At 40.8% G+C, this 22896-nt stretch overlaps 1 protein-coding gene across 3 annotated transcripts in view; it reads left to right on the top strand.

Moving 5' to 3' along the window:
- The window catches only part of TBC1D4 (TBC1 domain family member 4), a 223689-nt gene that overhangs the window by 140564 nt on the left and 60229 nt on the right, over positions 1-22896 (top strand). For all 3 annotated transcript variants that reach the window (XM_081214741.1, XM_081214742.1, XM_081214743.1), the window contains exons 4-8: positions 289-393; positions 8184-8316; positions 14734-14825; positions 15105-15215; positions 20508-20627. In XM_081214741.1, coding sequence (XP_081070867.1) covers positions 289-393; positions 8184-8316; positions 14734-14825; positions 15105-15215; positions 20508-20627 — 561 coding nt within the window. The remainder of the gene's footprint in view (positions 1-288; positions 394-8183; positions 8317-14733; positions 14826-15104; positions 15216-20507; positions 20628-22896) is intronic.

The raw sequence follows: 22896 nt of genomic DNA, 5'->3' as shown, positions 1-22896 counted from the left end.
CACTGAGTAGCGGTTTTTATTACAAGCAACATTGGGTCATTCCATCATATTTTTCCTCTTGTGGCCCTGAGTCACAGAGTGTTTGCCAGAAACAAAAAGAAATCTGAGCTGGTCTCACCCTTTATTTTATGTATCAAAAGACCACCGAACAAGTTTGCTCTGGCATTATGTCCCCTATCACAGTGCCGTGAAGGAGAAATTCATGGAAGTGTGAAAGCACAGAACTATGTCTATAGTGTTGGTTAAAAGGACATAATCCCATAAACACTGCCCTTCTTCCTTCTCTAGGGTATAAAGCATGTTGATCACTTTGGCTTCATCTGTCGGGAGTTGCCGGAGTCCGGGCTGAGCCAGTATATCTGTTACGTGTTCCAGTGTGCCAGCGAATCTCTGGTAAGTGGGGTGACTGCTGTCCACGGGCTCCTGCCCACACCTCCGGCTGATGGAAGACTCATCTCTGATGAACCCAAGCCTCACAGAACAGCCATCCCTTGAAAAAAGAAGAGTGCATCTAGAAATAGGTTTTCTGCCCTTTGAAACAGCACCACAACAGAAAAACAAAAACAACTTGTCCTGGTCATTTTTAAGCCTAGGTGATTTTCTTGAGTTTAACAAATCTGGAAATGTTACCAGGAGTATTTTTAAAAGGTAGGAAAAGCCTAATAATAGGAGAAGAGCTGTTCCTCTTTCCATTGCTCATGTAAGAAGATAGGGAAGACCTCTTATTCTCTCAGCTGCTCTAACATCTCAGAGTAGATAATGCTTATTTCATCAGGGTGGAGAACGATTTTGTTTTTTCCTTTTTCTTTCATCAGCCCCTGTCCTCATTTGAAAAGTACTTTCTTTTTTTTTTTTTTTTTTTTTTTCCGGTACGCGGGCCTCTCACTGTTGTGGCCTCTCCCGTTGCGGAGCACAGACTCCGGACGCACAGGCTCAGCGGCCATGGCTCATAGGCCCAGCCGCTCCGCGGCATGTGGGATCTTCCCGGACCGGGGCACGAACCCGTGTCCCCTGCATTGGCAGGCGGACTCTCAACCACTGCACCACCAGGGAAGCCCTGAAAAATACTTTCTTTATGGTCGCATTTTAGCCTTCAATTTCTTTCTTTGACATTTAGAAGTCAATTTTACTTTGCAGCACTCCTATCCCTGCCCCCGACCCTTAAATGGGAGCAGTTAGAGTTTAAGGAGAAATATGTAAGGCAAAGTTGGAAATAGATCTGAGTGACTAAAAATATGGTGATGTTTTCCCCTAAAATGTTTTACATACTCTTCCACTTGTGTTATCTCTCCCAACCATTTTAACACACACCTTTAGATATATACATGACCATTCTTGGAAGCAGAGTATTTCCTCAGACACCAGATCCTCCCACAGTGATTTTCCCCAGGGAAACACACACCACTTAGACATATACAGAGTAAGCCGGGCAGCCTTCTCCTCATTTTCTGGAGGCGTGTTGCCTTCCTTCCTGCTAACTCTCGCCTTCCACATTCCCAGTGTGGACACTGGGTTGAGGAATAATGAAGAAGTAATGAAGAAATGGGAATGAACTGGTACAAAGACACTTTCTGACTAGGGAATATAGCACTCCATCACTAAGTTTCTTACTCAAGAGAGATCCATTTGAGTTTTGTTCTCACTCTAGATAGTTAGCCGTACCAGTGGAACATCCACATGTTGATATCCAGGTGACCACTGTATTATAGGTTCAGTTCAGGGCTCTGGATAGAAGTTTGAGAGTTGTTATGTAAAGAAGAGTTGAAGGCATGGGGCTGGATGAGCCCCCAGGGGGAAGGAAAAGAGAGAAGGCCAAAGAGAACCAAGGACACAACCCTGGAAAATGCCAACCAAGCAAGAGTTGGGTAGAAAATGAGAATGTCAGGTAATCTTGCCCCTCTCCTCACCCATCCCCTGCCCAGGCCTCCCCTCCTCCTTCGCTCCTCTGGCCCTCCTCCTGTCTAAGGCTGATTCTTCCACCACGTTGCAGGTCCTTGCTCTCCGACCTTTGCAAAACCTGTTGTATATCCCGTATTTTATTGTTTTGGCAGTTCCATTTACGCAACTTTCCAATTTAGAAACCATAATGCATTCTCCTGCACCATCGAGATCCACTTGTTCACTAAATCCTATAAACTCAAAGGTAGAAATATCCTTTATATCCATCTCTCTTCCTTTTCCTCTCTGTCTGGAATTAAGTCTGGGCATTCATCTCCTTTACTAAGACTATTGCATTAGTGTCCTAAGTAGTCTCCCTGCCACCGGTTTAATCTGTCATCTATCCACTTACTACCTTATACTATATATTTTTTTTTTCTCACAAACTTCTCTCACTAGGGGCCAGTTTATGCCTCCTTATTAACGGACAAAATCTAGATTGTCTAGTGTGGCAGAAGGACCTTCCTCATTCTTCTCCAGCGCTCACCAGAAAGCTTGCCCTTTCATGACTGTGTCCTCACACGTGCTATTCTGTGTCCTCAGCTGTCTCTAGGCCAGACTGCAGAAGCTGCTGTGAAGACTGGTGGGATGTTGCTTTTATTTGGCTTGCTACTGAAGCAGCAGATGGTTCGTGCACAGGACACATGAGATGAAGGAAATACGTGAGAGGCGGGGCTCACAGAAATGCCTCTGAAGTTCTGAGATCACTGTTGGCTGCATGGAGTGAGGGGTCTGCCAGTCAGGGGAGGCCAGAGCCAGGGCTTGCTGCTTTCATACGGTCAGGTGGGGAATTTGATCGTGCCAGCCTCAAGGGTCCACCTGGCTGCTCTACAAAGAGATGGTGTACGTCTCTATCTGTTTTCGTATTCTCTTTCCGGCCGCTTCATTGGATGGGAAGCAGGCCTGGCTTTGCTTTGCTGTGACTTTAATCCCCTTCCCCTTCTCGGCTACTGTGTACTTTTTGGGATCCTGTTAGGAGATCACCTCCTGGGGAAGCCTTTTCTAACACCCTTTCTCAAGAATTGAGTCCTTTGGTTGGTTTGTTGTCAGTGCTGTCAGTTATTCTTGATCTCCAACAGTTCCTGCAAATCCCTTACCTTATTTATTTGTTCACACAACTTTCTACTCCACTGGACTGTGAATCCTACAAGGTTAGGACCGTCCTTATTGTTGTTGAATCCACCAGTAGTTTCTAGGATAGCAGGGCTTGCTTGTTTAGTGTATTTTGAGTGATGGAGTGTGTTACTCAGAGCTTCAGGCAGTCATTTTCTAGGTGCTGGTTAATCTCTGATTACTGCATAACCGACACCAAGAGAAAAACTGTAAAACCTTCTGATTTCCAATCTCTTTTCAAAGTTTTGTTTTGTTTGTATTCTCATTTGACCCTCATGCGTGTAGAATGAGTTTTCGAAACGGAGTCAGAGTAGAAAGTCTGGGAACACGCCACATTTTTCCACCTTAAGAAGCTCTGTGACTAAGGCAACAGACTAGACTGGCTGAGAATGTCTTCATATTACATTGAAGCTGCCTGAGAATCTTATTTTGGCATCATTATTCTTAAGAGTGGGCCTATGCTGGAATCTTTGAAATCCTGTTTACTCTACTTTTATCTGTAAGCACCTTAAATGAATGGTGAGGCATCAGAACTGCAAGATAGAGGAAAAATTAAATGTACATTTGCTGTATAAAGGAGGGTGGCTCAAGCAGCTGACGTTAGAGTAAAACAAACAGTCAAATATTACAGGTCTAAGCAGTATTATGATTGATGTGGCTTGGCCGTTGTGAAAGACAAAATATTGCAAAACCACACATGCTGATTTATCTTCTCTGAGTGCAAAGAATATACAACGAGCATTTTCTGTTGCTTCTTTGTAGCAATTGCTATGAATTGATAAACAGTATAGAATAGAGTTCTGATGGGCCCTGGAGGGTTACACTACAAGTTTAGATGCTCTGGGCTCCTCCCTCCCTCCCTTTGTCCCTCCCTCCCTTCCTTCCTTCCCTCTTTTGTAAAATATCCCAAGGCAGGTGGTTTAAACTTTTTTAACCAACCCTTGAGATTTCTGGAACATATCATTTCTGCTTTCTCCAAAAGTGGTTTAAAAGGTGTGAAAAAAAAAGGAAGTGACTACTATTCATAGACAAAGTGGAACTCCACAGATCCACAGATGCACACAACAGTATCCAGGGAAAGTATAACCAACAAAAGAAGTCAAAACAAAACCCCCAAAAACCCAGGGTACCGAGATCCAGGATTTGTATGGGGTTAAGAGTGTAGAGTTTTCCAGAGAATTAGATTAGGTAATCTTTTTTTTTTTTAACATCTTTATTAGAGTAAAATTGCTTTGCCATGGTGTGTTAGTTTCTGCTTTATAAGAAAGTGAATCAGCTATACATATACATATATCCCCATATCCCCTCCCTCTTGCGTCTCCCTCCCACCCTCCCTATCCCACCCCTCTAGGTGGTCACAGAGCACCGAGCTGATCTCCCTGTGCTATGTGGCTGCTTCCCACTAGCTATCTATTTTACATTTGGTAGTGTATATATGTCCATGCCACTCTCTCACTTTGTCCCAGCGTACCCTTCTCCCTCTCCATCCTTACACATTCTGTGATTCTTATTCTAAAATGCTATAAAACACCTAAGTTTGGTATATAAATGTTTATGAGCGTTATCTTCATTATGGATTTTCACCTTAATATCACAAATTGGCTTTCTATGTTCCATCTCATAATTTTCTCTGGAAATTTAATTTTGCCTGATGGTCACACTAAGAATACTTTCTTTTTGGTTCCGTATGATTGATTTATCTTTAACCATTCCTTTACTTTTAACCTTTTAACACCGCCTAGGATTTTTTTTGTTGTTGCTGTATCTAAACTAAAACAATTAAGTTATTCATAGTATCCTAAATTAACTTTTAGTTGCTCTGATTCCATGTGAGAATTTATAGGCTGTCTGGAAAAAGTGGTAGATTAAAAAAAAGTAAACCATTTAAAATTTTAGAAGTCGAATAAAGTTTTTAGTAATATTTATGGCTAGGAGAAATTGGTAGCCACATTTCAGTCACCATTGAAATGATCTCTTGTTTCATCTAGAAATAGATAAGAAAATATGAAAGTTCAATATATCCATTGGGGACCTTTTGCAACACAGTATTACCAAATAACAAATAATAAACCTACATGAAAGCTAAGCGGATGACTGACCCCTTCAGTGCCTTAAATAAATGAGAAACAAGAAAACAGAAATAAACATCTGCATAAGTGATTGAAATTGCTTTTGAATACATAACAAGGCAAATGAAATGAAAATTCAAAGGCATTTAAACATGTAGTGCTTTTATTTTTATTTATTTTTTTTATTATTATTATTTTTTGCGGTACGCGGGCCTCTCACTGTTGTGGCCTCTCCTGTTGCGGAGCACAGGCTCGGGAGGCACAGGCTCAGTGGCCATGGCTCACGGGCCTAGCCGCTCCGCGGCATGTGGGATCTTCCCAGACCTGGGCACGAACCCGTGTCCCCTGCTTCGGTAGGCAGACTCTCAACCACTGCGCCACCAGGGAAGCCCATGCTTTTATTTTTAAGAATTAGAAATCTTTGTTTTTAATTATGTTATAAAAGAACAGATTGTGAGTAATTCATTTTTTGTACATGGAATGTTGTGAAATGATTTATAAGCCTTTTAAAAAGATGGTTATATAGTAAAACATAACTGAATGGTGACTGACTGCTTCGTGCTTGAACTCTCCTTTTAGTAATATCACATGAATAAAGTTTCTTTTTATTCCAGGTTCTTCATGTATTCAAATGCAGAAGTAGATTGAATCCTTTAAGTGGTAGCTTTTTCTTAAACCAGGCCATAGGGGAAGGGGATAAAGAGTCTTTTTATTTTTTAAATTTTAAAAAATTTATTTATTTAATTTATTTATTTTTGGCTGCATTGGGTCTTTGTTGCGGTGCGTGGGCTTTCTCTAGTTGCAGTGAGCTGGGGTGACTCCTGGTTGCGGTGTGCAGGCTTCTCATTGCGGTGGCTTCTCTTGTTGCGGAACACGGGCTCTAGGAGCACGGGCTTCAGTAGTTGTAGCACACGGGCTCAGTAGTCATGGCTCGTGGGCTCTAGAGCGCAGGCTCAGTAGTTGTGGTGCACGGGCTTAGCTGCTCTGTGGCATGTGCGATCTTCTGGGAACAGGGCTCGAACCCATGTCCCCTGCATTGGCAGGCAGATTCTTAACCACTGCGCCACCAAGGAAGCCCTAAAGAGTCTTTTTAAAAAATGGTTTATGTGTGTGAGGGTTCTTTTTCCTCCACATCCTCTCCAACACTTGTTATTTCTTGTCTTTTTGGTAATAACCATTCTAACACGTGTGAGGTGATATCTCCCTGTGGTTTTGCATTTCCCTAATAATTAGTGAATTTGAGCACCTTTTCATGTGCCTGTTGGCCATCTGTGTTGGTGTGAATGTGAATTGGTGCCGCCACTATGGAAAACAGTATGGAGATTCCTCAAGAAATTAAGAATAGAACTACCAGGTGATCCGGCAATTCCACTTCTGGGTATTTATCTAAAGAGAATAAAAACACTAATTTGAAAAGATATGTGCACCCCCATGTTCATTGCAGCATTATTTATAATAGCCAAGATATAGTAACAGCCTAAGTGCCCATCGACAGATTAATGGATAAAGAAGATGTGGTATGTATACACACACAGAATGGAATATTTTTCAGCCACAAAAAGATGAAATCTTGCCATTTATGACAACATGGATGGACCTTGAAGGGTATTATGATAACTGAAATAAGTTTGACAGAGAAAGACAAATACAGTATGATTTCACTCATGTGCAGAGTATAAAAAACAAAAACAAACACATAGATGCAGAAAACAGATTGGTGGTTACCAGAGGGGACGGGGGTGGGAGGGAGAGCAAAATGGGTAAAGGGGGTCAATTGTATGGTGACAGATGGAAACAAGAGTTTTGGTGGTGAGCACGCTGTAATGTATACAGAAGTTGAATTAAATGTTGCACCCATGAAACTTATTTAATGTCATAAAACAATGTTACCGCAATAAAAACAGAACAAAACAAAACATGGTTTATGAAGCATGGTAAATGGTTTTGAATATCAGAGCTAGTTTGGATGAGGCCCTCGTACTTCATAGCTCCCCATGCAGGTTTTAGACTTTGATCTCAATTGTACAGTGGGTGAGAAAGCCACACTTTACACTGATGATTGTGCCACAGAGGAGGAGACCTGGCCTGAAGTCGGCTTGACAATGCCTGGAGGATGAGCTGTTAGTTGACCTCAAAGAAGCAACCAGGAGACCACAATGCTAGATTCCAACTTCTTGACTGAGTCACTGGAAGAGCAAGGAAGAAACTACCTGGCAGTTCTCAAGCTGCTGGCCTAGTGGTGAGACCCAGCTGTTAGATAGCATGACTGCAGAACTTCTTTGTGTCACAAATCAGAAGCGAAATGATAATAAATAGAAGCCATAGAGAAAAGACCAGTAGCCTTCATAGAATTCCCCCAACATTATTTATTGGGCTCATTTCCCCCTAGAACTTTGGTTAAACACATGTTCACTTGTCCTTGCACTAAAAATGATCCAAAAGGATAAAGTAACTAAGATACCTATTAACACAAGTGATTTGTTAAACCTATTTTGTTGCTCCCTATATATTGCAGACAAAACTTCCAAAGAGATCTTTATCTGATAAACTAATTAAACAAAGACCTGAGATAACCAACAATGACCTACTGTATAGCACAGGGAACTCTATTCTGTGATACCTATATGAGAAAAGAATCTGATAAAGAATGAATATATGTATATGTATAACTGAATCACTTTGCTGTATACCTGAAACTAACACAACATTGTAAATCAACTATAATCCAATAAAATTTAAAAAAAAGAAAAACACAAATACCTGATTGACTGTCACTTAACTGTGACAGCGTAGCACTGAGTGGGATTCAAAAATAGCATTTAAGTAACAGATCAGTATTATGCACATTAAAATGGTCTTATTTCATCCAGTTTTCAATTTTATGTATAATTAATTGAAGGTCTAACTTTGAGACATTATTTTCTCACTACCAGCTCTGTGGCCATCAAAATTCCATTATTAATATTTAGTCAGCATCAACAAAGTCTCACATTGCTGTTGGGCTTTTAATGTGTTACCATGAAAGCAAACGTTTATAGACCTGGATTTTGTTTCTTCTTGTAGGTTGATGAGGTAATGCTGACTCTGAAACAGGCTTTCAGCACGGCCGCTGCCCTGCAGAGTGCCAAGACCCAGATTAAGCTGTGCGAGGCCTGCCCTATGCACTCTTTGCATAAGCTCTGTGAAAGGATTGAAGGTACAGTATAAGTTGGCCTTGGCCAAGACGAGTTTGCTTGGCAGAGACAAGTTTGCTTTGGCATTGGGGAGGTGAGAAAGTTGCTACTGTCATTGAATGCTTCTTTGTTTTGAGGTGAACCAAGAGCCCCGAGAATCATTTCTCATGTCCAGTCAAATTTGTGCTGTCAGTCTCTCCTAGGTGCTTGGCTTTTTTTCCTCTTTCTTTTTTATTTTTTACTTTTTTTCCAAAGGCAGACTCAAGGGAGGAACTTGCATTTCCCACAGTTCCTAAGACTCTGCTATGTGCAAAGTGGGAACTGACCAAATATTTGTTTCATGAATGGAGAGAGGCAAAACCATCCCAGAATATCGACTGTTTAAGTCTTTCTTTTTTTCCTTTCTTACTCGATGATGTGTTCTCTTTTTCCTGAAGGTTTAGAACAAGAATGAAACTTGCTTGGCTTTTCAGGGTTGTTTGAAAATCACACAGATAGTAGACATGATGTCATAAAGCAAGTTTTTTAAAAAAATGTGTTTTGAGGAGGGGGAAGAGCATGAGGAAGAGGTGACCCTGACTCAGTTTCCCTTTCTTCTCCTTGTCTCTTACTAATAAAAATGGTTGAAAACTACTGTGCCAGAGAAGACACACAATTTGATAAACACTTGTTAAGCATCTAGCACGTGCCAGGCAGTGTGCTTGGCACTGGGGATGCGGAGGTGGTTGAGATGTGGACCATGCCTTCAGGAAGCTTAGAGTCTAGAGTGGGAGACAGGCTTGTGAGCACGTAAATGCAATCAGTACGATAGGTGTTGGAGTCGATGGGGAGAGTGTGGACTCCAGAACAAAGCAGAGAATGGACTAGCCACTGCAGTGAAAATGGAGATATCTGTTCAGTAGGCAGGAGAATCATAGGCACATGGGAAAATAGATGATGAACAGCCGTATTTATTGAATATCCACTCAACTGTGTGAACAAGCACTATTTAAATGTAATATTCAAAAATTTAAAATTTATAACTATAATGTTACAGAATGCACCTTATTTTCAAATATACGTGTAAATGTTACAAAAATGGAGCATTCTTTGGTGTATGGTAAAGAGAATATTATACATCTGAGGAGGAAAGGCTGAGTGATTCAGGAAATGGTGTTGGATCAATTTGCTATCCAGAGACAAAGATTCCTTCCACTTATCCTACTCAAAATACATTCTAGGTAGATCAAAGTCCTCAATGCAAACAAACAAAATGCTAAAATCATTCAAAGAAAATAAAAATGTTATTTTGTCCCTAAACAAGAAAGCCTTTATTAAGACACAGAAATGCAGAAACTACCAAAAGAAGACATTGACAGATTTGACTTCATAAAATCTTAATATTTTTACATAACAACAACTGCTTACTTGGAAGTTAAATGATCAGTAACAAATGAGGAGAGAGCAGATTGCTGTTCAGAATTTGTAAAGACTGTTATTATCTATAAGAAAAAGATAAAACCACCAGTAGGAAATTACACAAGTCATATTGAAAAACACTCCTCTGAAAAAAAAATTATAGTTTTAGAGACCTTTGTAAAGAGAGAGAATACAGGGGCTTCCCTGGTGGCGCAATGCTTAAGAATCTGCCTGCCAGTGCAGGAGACATGGGTTCGAACCCTGTTCCCAGAAGATCCTACATGCTGTGGAGCAACTAAGCCCGTGTGCCACAACTACTGAGCCTGCGCTCTAGAGCCCACGAGCCACAACTACTGAGCCCATGTACCACAACTACTGAAGCCCGCGTGCCTAGAACCCGTGCTCCGCAACAAGAGAAGCCACCTCAATGAGAGGCCTGCGCACCGCAACGAAGAGTAGCCCACGCTCTCTGCAACTAGAGAAAGCCTGCACGCAGCAACGAAGACCCAGTGCAGCCAAAAATAAATAAATAAAATAAGTTAATAGAAAAAAAGAAAGAATACATATTATACATCCAGAAGTAGTAGAGTCTCTTCCAAGATCATGAAGGGAGTGAAACTTAAGGTTCCCTAGCTTCAAGGTATGCATATATCTGAAGGGAGCAAATGAAGGGTTCATGTGAACTGGAAAAGATTCACAAGGGCTTCTTTTCCTAAGGCTTTAGATAACACCTTCTGATATGATTGTTTTACCCTTGCCTTTGACATCGGGCAAAGAGAGCCATAAGGTAGGGCAGTGTTCTGATAGTAAGAATGAAAGGAATAGCAATAATGCAGATACTCCCATAAGACTTACTGTGTCTCGGCACTGTTGTGTTTTCCATATATTAGCCCACTTAATCCATACTGAAATCCCACAAGATGGGTAGTGTTGTTTTTTTTTTTTTTTTTCCTTGTTGGGGGGAGAAAGGGGATGGGGAGAGGAAGGGACGATCTCATGTCATTTTTATAATGAATCAGTTGGGCCCATACTAACAGGAAGACCAGAGTCTGCCCCCCTTGAGCACCTCCCACTGCTGAATTGTGTAATCATCCCGGAAGCTTACTCAATCCATAGGGGGAATCAGCACAGAATCCAAAAACCAGGAGGAGCAAAAGCTGGGAGTAGGAGACAAAGGTCAAAAGCTGGTCTGTGGGTGCGCTTTAATGGGACACAGACAACAGTGACCAGCACAGGTTAAAAAAATCAATGAAATAGTTTTCAACGTTTAGAAATCAGAACTCAGGATTTCTGTCTTCTCTTGAAAGAGCTAACTCTCAAGCCCACATTCCTGCAGAGCTAGGATGCTGACACTGGGTGGGGCTATCCCCAGCTCACCCAGTCTCCACCACCCCCATTGCCCACCACCCTGCAGCTGAGTGTTAATTACCATCCATCGCCATCCTCTGGCTGTTTTCCTTACATGTCACCCATTCTACTCATCTCAAATTACCTGCCTGGCCCTTGCAGGCGTCTACATTAATAGCCCCAGTCTCATCAGCCTGTTGCTGCCAGTGCTTCTGTCTTTGACACTTGCCAGTAGTTCCCATGGGGCCACACAGAGCCCCTGACATACCCACCCAAAGTTACTTCCCACTCTGATTCCACCGGAAGCCTCCATGCAGACAAGTAGTTTACTCTCAGTTCCTTGAAATGCTTTGCCCCTCCTGCTTCCGAGCCTTTGCTTAGGCATTTCCACTGCATCCATGCTTTCCCTATGTTTCCTTTAGCAACTAAATGTTAGCCTCACTATTAGTTTTCTGTTGCTGCCATAACAATTTACCATACTTAGTGGCTTAAACGACATAAATTTATTCCTTTGTAGTTCTGTAGGTCAGATACCCGACGTGGGTCTCAGAGGGTCTCAAGGTGTCAACTGGGCTACCTTCCTTGCTGATCCCCATTCTTTTGCTGGCTATCAGCTGAGGACCATTTCTCAGCTTTTAGAGGCCACCCATATCTCCATCTTAAACATGTGGCCTCTCTCACACTCTGGGGATTTTTTTTTTTTTTTTTTTTTTGGCCACTCCCTGCAGCTTTCGGGATCTTAGTTCCCCCACCAAGGGTTGAACCTGGGCCATGGCAGTGAAGACCAGAATCCTAACCACTAGCCACCAGGGAACTCCCTTCGCACCTTGAATCTCTCCTTTTTCTTCTATCTCATCCCTCTGACCCAGCCAGGAAAAGTTCTCTTCTTTTTTTTTTTTTTTCTTTCTTTTTTTTTTTTTTTGCTTTGTAACAAATTTAATCAGTTATACATATACATATGTTCCCATATCCCCTCCCTTTTGCGTCTCCCTCCCACCCTCTCTATCCCACCCCTCCAGGCGGTCACAAAGCACCGAGCTGATCTCCCTGTGCTATGCGGCTGCTTCCCACTATCTATCTACCTTACGTTTGGTAGTGTATATATGTCCATGCCGCTCTTTCACTTTGTCACAGCTTACCCTTCCCCCTCCCCATATCCTCAAGTCCATTCTCTAGTAGGTCTGTGTCTTTATTCCTGTCTTATGATGGGTAGTGTTTTGAATCCTCATTTTACTGATGAGGAAACAGGCGCCGAGACACACAGTGGGTAATAACTGCCACATCCTTATCGCTTAGGAGGGGCAGAACCAGGATTTGAACTTGTTCAATCGGTTTCCAAAGCAACTTGATGCTTCTCTCTAAAAGAATATCAGAAAGCCAGGATTTTCAGGACCAAGCTGTCTTGAAGCCTTGGCATCAGTGTTTCCCGAAGAGTTGTTTTCATCTGGGTAAGATAACAGTGTGAATTCTAAACTTGTGTTAGGCTTAAGTACAAAGTATAAAGCTGGAAAAAGGACCACATTCAGATTCAACACAAATTCATAGGAAGAGAAAGTGAGAAAGATATTTAGAGATATTTAGAAGTATCTAGATATTTGTATTTCATATTACTTACTCATGTCATTGACTCACCTGTCAATACCTTTGGCTGCATTAATAAGGAGTTCTTTCTCTACTGAAAAAAAAGAAAGGGAAAAGATACGTAGGCTGATATTGAGTCCTAATCATCTATCCCTATGTCAAGGGAGCCTTGTCATTTAGACCAGGAAGAAAAGCACCAGCCATGTTGGGGGACCAAAGTGAATCCAGGAGACAGTGTCTAAGGGGACCATCTCTCAAGGACCAGTCCTCAGAATGTGAAACTAAAGTGATGTTGAGCGCTGTAGAGGTGGAGCAATTACCCTCAGTCTGGTTTTCCTACAATAATGTGCATGAGGGCTAAATAGTATACGTACCTCTCAGGATGGGTTAATTCACTCACCAGTGACTCTAAACTGGGGGTAAGAAGAAAGTCAAATCAGATTCAAGGCGGAGTAGGGGGCATGCATAATTTGCAGATAAGCTGTTTGCAATTCCTTCCCTGAAATAAAGGACTAAAGAAACTTCCTGGGCCATAGATTTAGTTACCTACTTAAAATAAGTACCCTCTTTACTTCTCTTTTTATTTTTTTATTTTTATTAAAAATTTTTTTTTCTTTTTGTGGTATGCGGGCCTCTCACTGCTGTGGCCTCTCCCATTGTGGAGCGCAGGCTCTGGACGCGCAGGCTCAGCGGCCATGGCTCACGGGTCCAGCTGCTCCGTGGCATGTGGGATCCTCCCGGACCGGGGCACGAACCCGTGTCCCCTGCATTGGCAGGCGGACTCTCAACCGCTGCGCCGCCAGGGAAGCCCTACTCCTCCTCTTTTTAATCTTTTATCCTCCTACACATGCTAATAACATGCTGGAATATTAAACAACATAAAACAAAACAAAAACAATCATGTGAATCAGTTTCTTAATATATTGCCTAAGGAGCCTCTTAAGGAGGCTTTGCCAGCAAATAATAAATTGTGGTAGTGAGTGGCATCACACCATCAAAATGAATTTTAGTGTTTCTGTATGTGGTCACAGAGATATTCACAGCATTTTATTGTACATTGTGCAAAGAAAGGTAGAGCTGAGAAGTTTTCAGAAGTTTTTCTTCTTTCTGCACAGTGGTTTAAAACAGGTCCAGTGGTGGCACTCTACATGTTCTAACCATCATGAAATGAATTCTCGTTCTTTTAAAACAATGCATATTTTGAGGTGAATCTCTCCTAGGGATTTTAAAGTGCAGTCTACCTATAACAGTCATTAAATATTATACGTGGCTAGATATCCTCTTTCTAATCAAAGTACGGTAACAATAGTATAAGTGGTCCCTAACTATGTAAAGGAGATCTGTTCCTTAAAAATGGATGGTCCGGTGAATCATTGTAAATATGAATTACATTTCCCTTTTAAAAAAATTTATAAAAACAAAAATGTTTTCATGGAAAAAATTTTTGCCCAAGGACTTAATATAAATTATATGCAGAAGTTCACTAGATGTATAAATAATATGGTATAAAGAGGTAAACAATTTCTTGGGAAAATAGTAACACTAAAAAATGTCGCTAAAAACTAATGATGCCCTAGAAGTTTTATTACCAAGACGTGTATAAGGGGGAGAGCTTCCTGTGTAAGCTCTAGCTCTACTTTTTAATATTAGTAGCTATTCTTTCTTTTTTAAATGTCAAGTTTTAAGCTTAGAGATTTTGGCCAAGGCTAGTATTCACCTATGAGTTTCTAGGGTGGCTAAGTTTGTTAGTATATTCAATGGTATCTGGTTATGCTGTTGATTTGGTATCCTGTAGACATTTTTTGTTAATAAGTCTGACTTCAAGATCACTGACAAGGGCCATTGATTTTGGTGAGGAGGTTTTGCATTTTGCTTTAATCATTTTATTGCAGTGTTCCAAGGTCTATCGTAGGCAGGAACACATCTCCTTGAAAAGATTTAACTTCAGAGCCTGCTGGTGAAGGGACAAGCTGCAGCGCATTTTATATATACATATATATATATACACACACATACATACATACATATATATATATATATATATACACATACATACACATTTTGATCTCTGTGGCTAGAATCTGTTTAACACCAATCCCCATCATTTCCCTTAGGTCTCTACCCGCCAAGAGCCAAGTTGGTAATACAGAGGCATCTCTCGTCCCTGACAGATAATGAGCAAGCTGACATCTTTGAACGAGTTCAGGTAACATTATTTATAGTCCTCACAAGTCAGGTATAAGGAATGAGAATTGGACCCTGTTTCTGTGAGTTCCTTTTTCCATTTCTCTATCTGACAAAGATAGATATACTACTGTACTATTGAATAGTTACTACAATGCCACTGTTACTTTTGTTTCTAAGAGCAGCTAAATGCTTAGCTTTACTTACGTTTGTCTGCCAGACAGATAAAACGAAATGAGGATAAAGTAAAACAATAAAAGCTGTGCTGCCATAATGTGCTCTCCGTCTGTCTGTTCAACAGAAAATGAAGGCAGTCAATGACCAGGAGGAAAACGAACTTGTGATTTTACATCTGAGGCAGCTGTGCGAAGCCAAGCAGAGGACACACATACATATTGGGGAAGGCCCATCGGTGAGAAGTTTTCTAGTTGACCTATTTTTGTTTTTTTCATATATTCAGTCAAAATATCACAGAAGATGTAAAAGGAGTTTCTTTCCTTTGTCCTCTCATCTTTAGGGCTAAGCCCTAATAGTCTTTTTTTCCCCCCAGCATTTTAGAAGTTTTATAGGAAACTGTAGCAAACATTGGCACATTGAGATAAAATAGTAATGATTTTAAAATGTAAAAAAAATTGTGAGTTTTGGTAGAAAACCAGTAATAATAAATGCTCATGATTTAGAATGAACATACATTTTTAGTAATATTAATCCATTATTTTATTTCAAATTCATATGAACATCTTATTTCATTAAAAACTTACATAGCCTTGAGTGGTAAAGAGCAAACATGCAAAGAATCAGTAATGTCATGGAAACGGCTACCCTGGCTGCAAACGAAAGGATGATATTTTTGTGCACTTGGTTTAGAATGTGTTCCCAGCTGCATGTAGGTAAAGCAAGACCACTGGCAACAACATCTAAAGAAATCATGATATATTTACCTCTTGATAACACTAATTCAGGTTATGTCTTAATCGCACTCTATTCAGAACAAACCACATATTGTGTGATAAGTGATTCCTTAATTATTTATTGTACAAGCACTTCTAGAGGACCTTCTGTGAATCAAGCTATGTGATAATGGTGACAAAAAAGACATGAATAATGATGTAGCCTACAGAGAAGAGCTCAAATAATCCAAAAGGGAATGCAAACATAAATAGATACATATAATAGAGGCAACAAGATGGCTTTTTAAAATTCCTATTAGTTTTATTTTATTTTATTTTTTTATATCTTTATTGGAGTATAATTGCTTTACAATGTTGTGTTAGTATCTGCTGTACAACAAAGTGAATCATATATGTATACATATATCCCCATATCCCCTCCCTCTTGAGCCTTCCTCCCACCCTCCCTATCCCACCCCTCTAGGTCGTCACAAAGCATCCAGCTGATCTCCCTGTGCTATGCAGAAGCTTCCCATTAGCCATCCATTGTACATTTGATAGTGTATATATGTCACTGCTACTCTCTCACTTCATCCCAGCTTCCCCTTCCCCGCCACGTCCTCAAGTCCATTCTCTACGTCTGCATCTTTATTCCTGCCCTGCCACTAGGTTCATCAGTACTGTTTTTTTATTTTTTTTATTTTTTTTTATTTTTATTTTTTTTTTCTTTTTGCGGTATGCGGGCCTCCCACTGTTGTGGCCTCTCCCGTTGCGGAGCACAGGCTCCGGATGCGCAGGCCCAGCGGCCATGGCTCACGGGCCCAGCCGCTCCGCGGCATATGGGATCCTCCCAGACCGGGGCACGAACCCGTATCCCCTGCATCGGCAGGCGGACTCTCAACCACTGCGCCACCAGGGAGGCCCAGTACTGTTTTTTTTAGATTCCATATATGTGCATTAGCTTACTATTTGTTTTTCTTTTTCTGACCTACTTCACTGTGTATGACAGACTCTAGGTCCATCCACTTCATTACAAATAACTCAATTTCATTCATTTTTGTGGCTGAGTAATATTCCACTGTTTATATGTGCCACATCTTCTTTATCCATTCATCTGTCAATGGACACTTAGGTTGCTTCCATGTCCCAGCTATTGTAAACAGTGCGGCAATGAACATTGTAGTACATGTATAACAATATGGCTTTTTAAAAGAATGTTCGGTGAACACAGAAGTAGCTGCGTGTTTGCTTTGGAGCTGGAGTGAAGAGTAAGGATAGAGGAAAGAATGAAAGAATTCAAGAGGAAGAGATTTTTGTGGGGGGTGGAGCTGGAGTTTTAGGGGAGATAAAGTTTTCTAATCAGAACAGTTGAAGAATTGTGTTCTTCTTTTAACATCTTTATTGGAGTATAATTGCTTTACAATGGTGTGTTAGTTTCTGCTTTATAATAAAGTAAATCAGCTATACATATACACATATCCCCATATCTCTTCCCTCTTGCGTCTCCCTCCCTCCCACCCTCCCTATCCCACCCCTTTAGGTGGTCACAAAGCACCGAGCTGATCTCCCTGTGCTATGAGGCTGCTTCCCACTAGCTATCGATTTTACATTTGGTAGTGTATATATGTCCATGCCACTCTCTCCCTTCGCCCCAGCTTACCCTTCCCCCTCCCCGTGTCCTCAAGTCCATTCTCTACATCTGTGTCTTTATTCCTGTCCTGCCCCAGGTTCTTCAGAACCATTTTTTTTTAGAGTCCATATATATGTGTTAGCATACGGTATTTGTTTTTCTCTTTCTGACTTACTTCACTCTGTATGACAGACTCTAGGTCCATCCACCTCACTACAAATAACTCAATTTCATTTTTTTTTATGGCTGAGAAATATTCCATTGTACATGTGTGCCACATCTTCTTTATCCATTCATCTGTCGATGGACACTTAGGTTGCTTCCATGTCCTGGCTATTGTAAATAGAGCTGCAATGAACATTGTGGTACATGACTCTTTTTGAATTATGGTTGTCTCCAGGTATATGCCCAGTAGTGGGATTGCTGGGTTGTATGGTAGTTCTATTTTTAGTTTTTTAAGAAACCTCCATACTGTTCTCCATAGTGGGTGTATCAGTTTACATTCCCAAGGAATTGTGTTTTAAGAGAGGAACATTAAGCACAAAGTTAAGTGGTAACTTTGTAACCATGAGTGAACATACTGCGTGGAGGCCCTCCAAGGACATACTGGTTTTTTTTAGGGTTTGCATGGGAATTATGGGGAAATAAGCCTGGAAGGCTAGGCAGCAGCGGGATGATGAATAGCCTTAAATGCTAGATCAGACTTTGTCACTAAAGGACTTCAGGTTAGAGCATGAGAGGATCAGATGTGTGGCTGGTTGGGTAAGGGGGTTGACAGTGTTAGGACTGAAGTCACATTCTCAAATTAGGAGACCTTGGTAATAGAATCCGTGAGAAGTGATTCATTTATCAAGTGCATACTATGTACTAGGCAACAGAGATGAATAATGACAGCTCTAACTGTAAGAAGAAACCAACATACAATCAAGTGAATTAAAATATGGGAATACGGTGTGATTGGCACAGAGATATAAGTATGTACCAGACAAGAGATAACACTGGGACATAAATAGATTGAATGATTCTGTCTTGAAAAATGTATTCTGTCTCAGAGAGGGGGTAAACTGGAGCCCTGGAGATGTGAGGGAGGGACTGAGTCAAGAGCAATTTGGGAGGCATGATCCTTAGGACTTAGTGACTGATTGGATAGATATGTTTAGGAAGAGAGAGGGGCTTGCTGGGAGAGACTTCAAGGTTTCAGATTTGGAGGAATTAGATGTAATAGCTAGTAACTACAGAAAGAAGGCAAGAGCGGGGCGAAAGATAGAAATAAGAAATAAGAATTCCATTTTGGAAGTGTGAGATTTAATTAGAAGAATGGATTTGGTGCTCATAGAATTTGAGCTGACATTATAAATGTGAAAGACTATGTGCTTTGTCACAGATTTTAAGTCGAAGGAGGGTGTTCTGAGGAGCACCCACATTTCAGGCAATGAGTGAATTAAAATGGAGCCAATGATAAAGACTGAAAGGGAATAATGAGGTAGAAAGATTTATTATGGTGAATGACCAAGGTAGGAGAAGAGTTCAAGCAAGAAGATCAACAATGTCCAATGACATAGGAAGGTCAAGAAACATAAAGACTAAAATCTGTTCATGGCTTTGATTAAATCAGTCGTTGGTGGTGATAGTCTTGTTGACCAGAGGCTGAAGGCAGTAGGTGAGGAGTGGTATGCATTTTCTATATGACGGAGGGCGGTCAAGATCACAGAGGAGATTTTAACAAATTGTGTATGTTTTCCTGTCAGTATACTTAAGTTCCTCCCTGCCTCTCTCTCTTTCCCTCCCTTGCTCCCTCTTTTCCTTTCTTCCTTCCGTTTATTCACCTGGTATTCACTGAGTAGCTGCTGTGTCAGGCACTGTGCTAAGTGCCAATACGATTTCCCTATTTTCGTTGTGTCATTCATCTCAAAGCCTTAGAATGATGAGTCAACCCAGTCCTTATACACAGCCCGAACCCATTCCAGCCCACGTCTCTATTGTTTTCTTTCCTTTTTGATTGTGATCATGTTTCTTTTATCAGTAAGTCCTTAGATGACCACGTGGAGCCAGCTCCAGTATGGACCTCTATTGCCTCCTGCGTAGACTGTCCTGAAGCCTTCAATCTGATCTTCCAGTCTCTGATTTCCCAGTCCTTTAGGTGATTTTTGAACAGTCCTTTCACATAAATCTTCCCAAAACATTACTTTCACAGTGATGCCCCTCTGCTTGTAAATTGCAATCAGTGATTCTTCCTAAGTATCCAGCACTTAAGACCATTCAAGGTTTTATCTGCAGCTTCACTTTCCCACTTTCCACCACTTCCCTCTGTTTTAGTCAAACACCTGTACTGACACCCTGTCCCGTGCGCATCCCAGCCTTTATGATTTTGCCAGCACCATCCCCAGTGATGGGAAAGTCTTCACCTCCCTTTTTCTGCCTGTCTGAATCCCATGTATCCTTTTCTTCCTGACCACTGAGACCCATAGCTCATGGTTCCATATTTGATACTTATGCGTTGCTTTGTGTCACTGCTACGAGAACGTATTTCCTCCCCAAGCAAAGGATGAGTTTTCTCTCTTGAAAGCTTCCTGGCACTAAGAACCATGTAATATACATAGTAGCTTTTTATCTCTATATAAGATAAAATATTTAGAGAACCTCATGTAGTGGACACATTGTAGATTCTCATACAGTTCAGTACTATCATTGAATACTTGTCGATTGAAAAGATAAATGACCCACTCACAAATGAAAATGGAATTATAACAAAGGCATTAGCAGAATCCAGCTTTACTGGAAGATGCTCTGTTCTTTGAAACCAATTTTTTGTGTTTTCCTTGGTAATTTGGATATAAAGTATGTAACTTGGAAAGGGATGGTTATAGTTGTTAATCAAAATAACAGCAGTAACAATGGACATCTCAAGTTTAGTTTCTGTTAAATGCAGCAGGAATATATTAGCAGAAAGGAAAGACATAAAGGAAAGATCTTATTTCTGTCTTTTTTATTACTTACAATATTAAAAATTAATCTCTTTTGCTTATAATCTGTGTGTTCACGATGTGGAACCTAAATTATTACTTCTTAATAGAGCTACAGAAGGATTCTCATGCTTTTTAATGGCTTAGCCATAAGCCTCTCTTTAAAGCTTCATTTAACCTTGAATATTTCCAACCTAAAATGTATGTTTTTTTTCCCATAGACTATTTCAAATAGTACAATCCCAGAAAATGCGACGAGCAGTGGAAGGTTCAAACTTGACATTCTGAAAAATAAAGCTAAGAGATCCTTAACGAGCTCCCTGGAAAATATCTTCTCAAGGGTAAGATTAAACTGAGGCTCTTTAAGGTATTATGTCTGTGTTTTCTAACTGCTTCATTCTCAACTGGCTCACCGAACATTTCCTTTAAAAAAAAAATTAAGATAACTTTAAGTTAGTTAACAGTTATTTAAAATAATCTCTCAAAAAATGTCTCATTTTCAGATCTAGATTTATTCTGGTGCCTCTGATATATGAATTTGAGCAGTTGAGATATACGTATAGAAAAGGGGAAATAATAGAATATTGATGGCCAGTCCTTTAAGAACTTTTTATCATTTGCCACATAAAGTTATAAAGAAACCCTTCCTTCACTTATTCCTAGGAGCTGATAGGGAATGCTGAAAATAGTTAAGTATAAGTTAACAGAAATGCGTGTATTCCATTCAGTGAATTTATATATTCTGTTTAAAAATAAGCAAAATTATTTCTCTTCCTCTTCATTTTCCTCTTCGTGAGCTATTCACTCCTAACGCTATTAGACGAGACACAGTGATGTAGATGTCTTGGGTCTGTAAGGCAGGGAAGCCACAGTGGCTCAGCACAGGTGGACAGAGCCTGTATGGGTGCTCTGTATGGGGGTGACCCAGTACAGCATGTGGACACCAGAGTGCGGTGAGGAGGGTGTCCGCCTACGGGGGCAACCTGTTTTCTGGAAGTGGAGTGAGAGCCGGTGAAGAAGACATCCTGCAGATGGATGGCTCAGAGCCAGAGTGGAGGGGAGAAAGCATTCAAGGTGCCCAATACAAGGATGGCACCCATGGGTGGGGAGGCTGGGGCCTGAATGGGGTGAGAAGAGTGTGAGGTGTCAATTGTGGAGGTGGGTTACACACAGGGAACTGATCAAATATGTAAATGTTTAAGGATAGTGGGATTCTGGGAGAAGGGAATTACAAATATGAAAGGGGAGGAAATTAGAATGAGTTCTGTGTTGTTGGATTCAACTCAGAGGTAGCAGTATGGAATCTTGGTTTTCTATTTTGAGCAATAGAATTACATATATTATGTTCTATGTAATGTATATGTATTAATATATACGTGTGTCAGTAAATGTGTACCTACGGTCCCTGACTTTGTCCACTGATAGGAACTGGGAACAGCTTTTCTATACATGCCAGATAATAAATTAAGCCTGGTTGGATGACCCAGATTTTAGGTCTGGCACTCAGATTTTTTTTTGTGTGTGGTATGCGGGCCTCTCACTGCTGTGGCCTCTCCCATTGCGGAGCACAGGCTCCGGATGCGCAGGCTCAGCGGCCATGGCTCACGGGCCCAGCCGCTCCGCGGCATGTGGGATCTTCCCGGACCGGGACACGAACCCGTGTCCCCTGCATCGGCAGGCGGACTCTCAACTACTGCACCACCAGGGAAGCCCTGGCACTCAGATTTTGGTTTCTATATATCATTCTTTAAGAAGGAACCATGATCCTGGGAGAAATGGCTAGTTCCAGGACTACAGGGAAAGTACAAGGTAAGTCCAGAGCATCGTGGTGTTCTAGGTAGTAAGGAAGTACTCAAAGAAAGGTAACAGGATGTCACAAAGACATAAAAACCTTGAAGGGCTTCCACTGGTGACATCTGAGACAATGAGTATCAAAATAAATGATAGCAACAGATAGTGACTTCTTGTATAAGATAGGAAACTATAAGTCTATTCTGATAGGAAAAATAAATTAATACATTGGAAATTTGATCATGATCAGGATATTTACTGGGTAGAATTAATACCTATTAATTAAAAAGGAGAAAATAGTAACTTTACAATGGAAAAAGCTGGCAGGCACCACCTTAATCAAATGATCAAATTAAACATCTTCAGCAATGGGACAAATTGAAATCCTGTGCCACTGATACAAAGAACACAGTGGCAGTTCTGTGGTATTCCTGCCAAAGGGGCAGTACCTGAATCTAATCTTGAGCAAACATCAACAAACCCACGTTGAGATACAGTCTACAAAATAACTACCTGTTATCATCTTCAAAAGAGTTAAAGGCAAGAAAGTCAAGTGCAGTAGTACATTGGGACACAGTGACTTGTGATGTCTGGTGTTCTTATTTTTATTTCTTTGCTAGAACGCAAAATACTTTTATGGGTAATTTCTGTTGATGATTGAAATTCTTGTAATTCTAACAAAAGCCTTCCAGCAAGCATGGTCATCTGACAATGCTATTATTTTATTAGCAGAAAACAGAATTTAGGAAAAGAGCCTCTAGAAGATTTGTCGGAGTGTGTTAATGCAACTTTTCATAAACTTTTCCTACCTCCTCATCT

This window comes from Mesoplodon bidens (genome assembly GCF_964165515.1).
Source record: "Mesoplodon bidens genome assembly, chromosome: 17".
Classification (NCBI taxonomy): domain Eukaryota; kingdom Metazoa; phylum Chordata; class Mammalia; order Artiodactyla; family Ziphiidae; genus Mesoplodon; species Mesoplodon bidens.
Note: the sequence above shows the minus strand (reverse complement) of the source record. Positions and strands in the feature narration are given on the sequence as shown.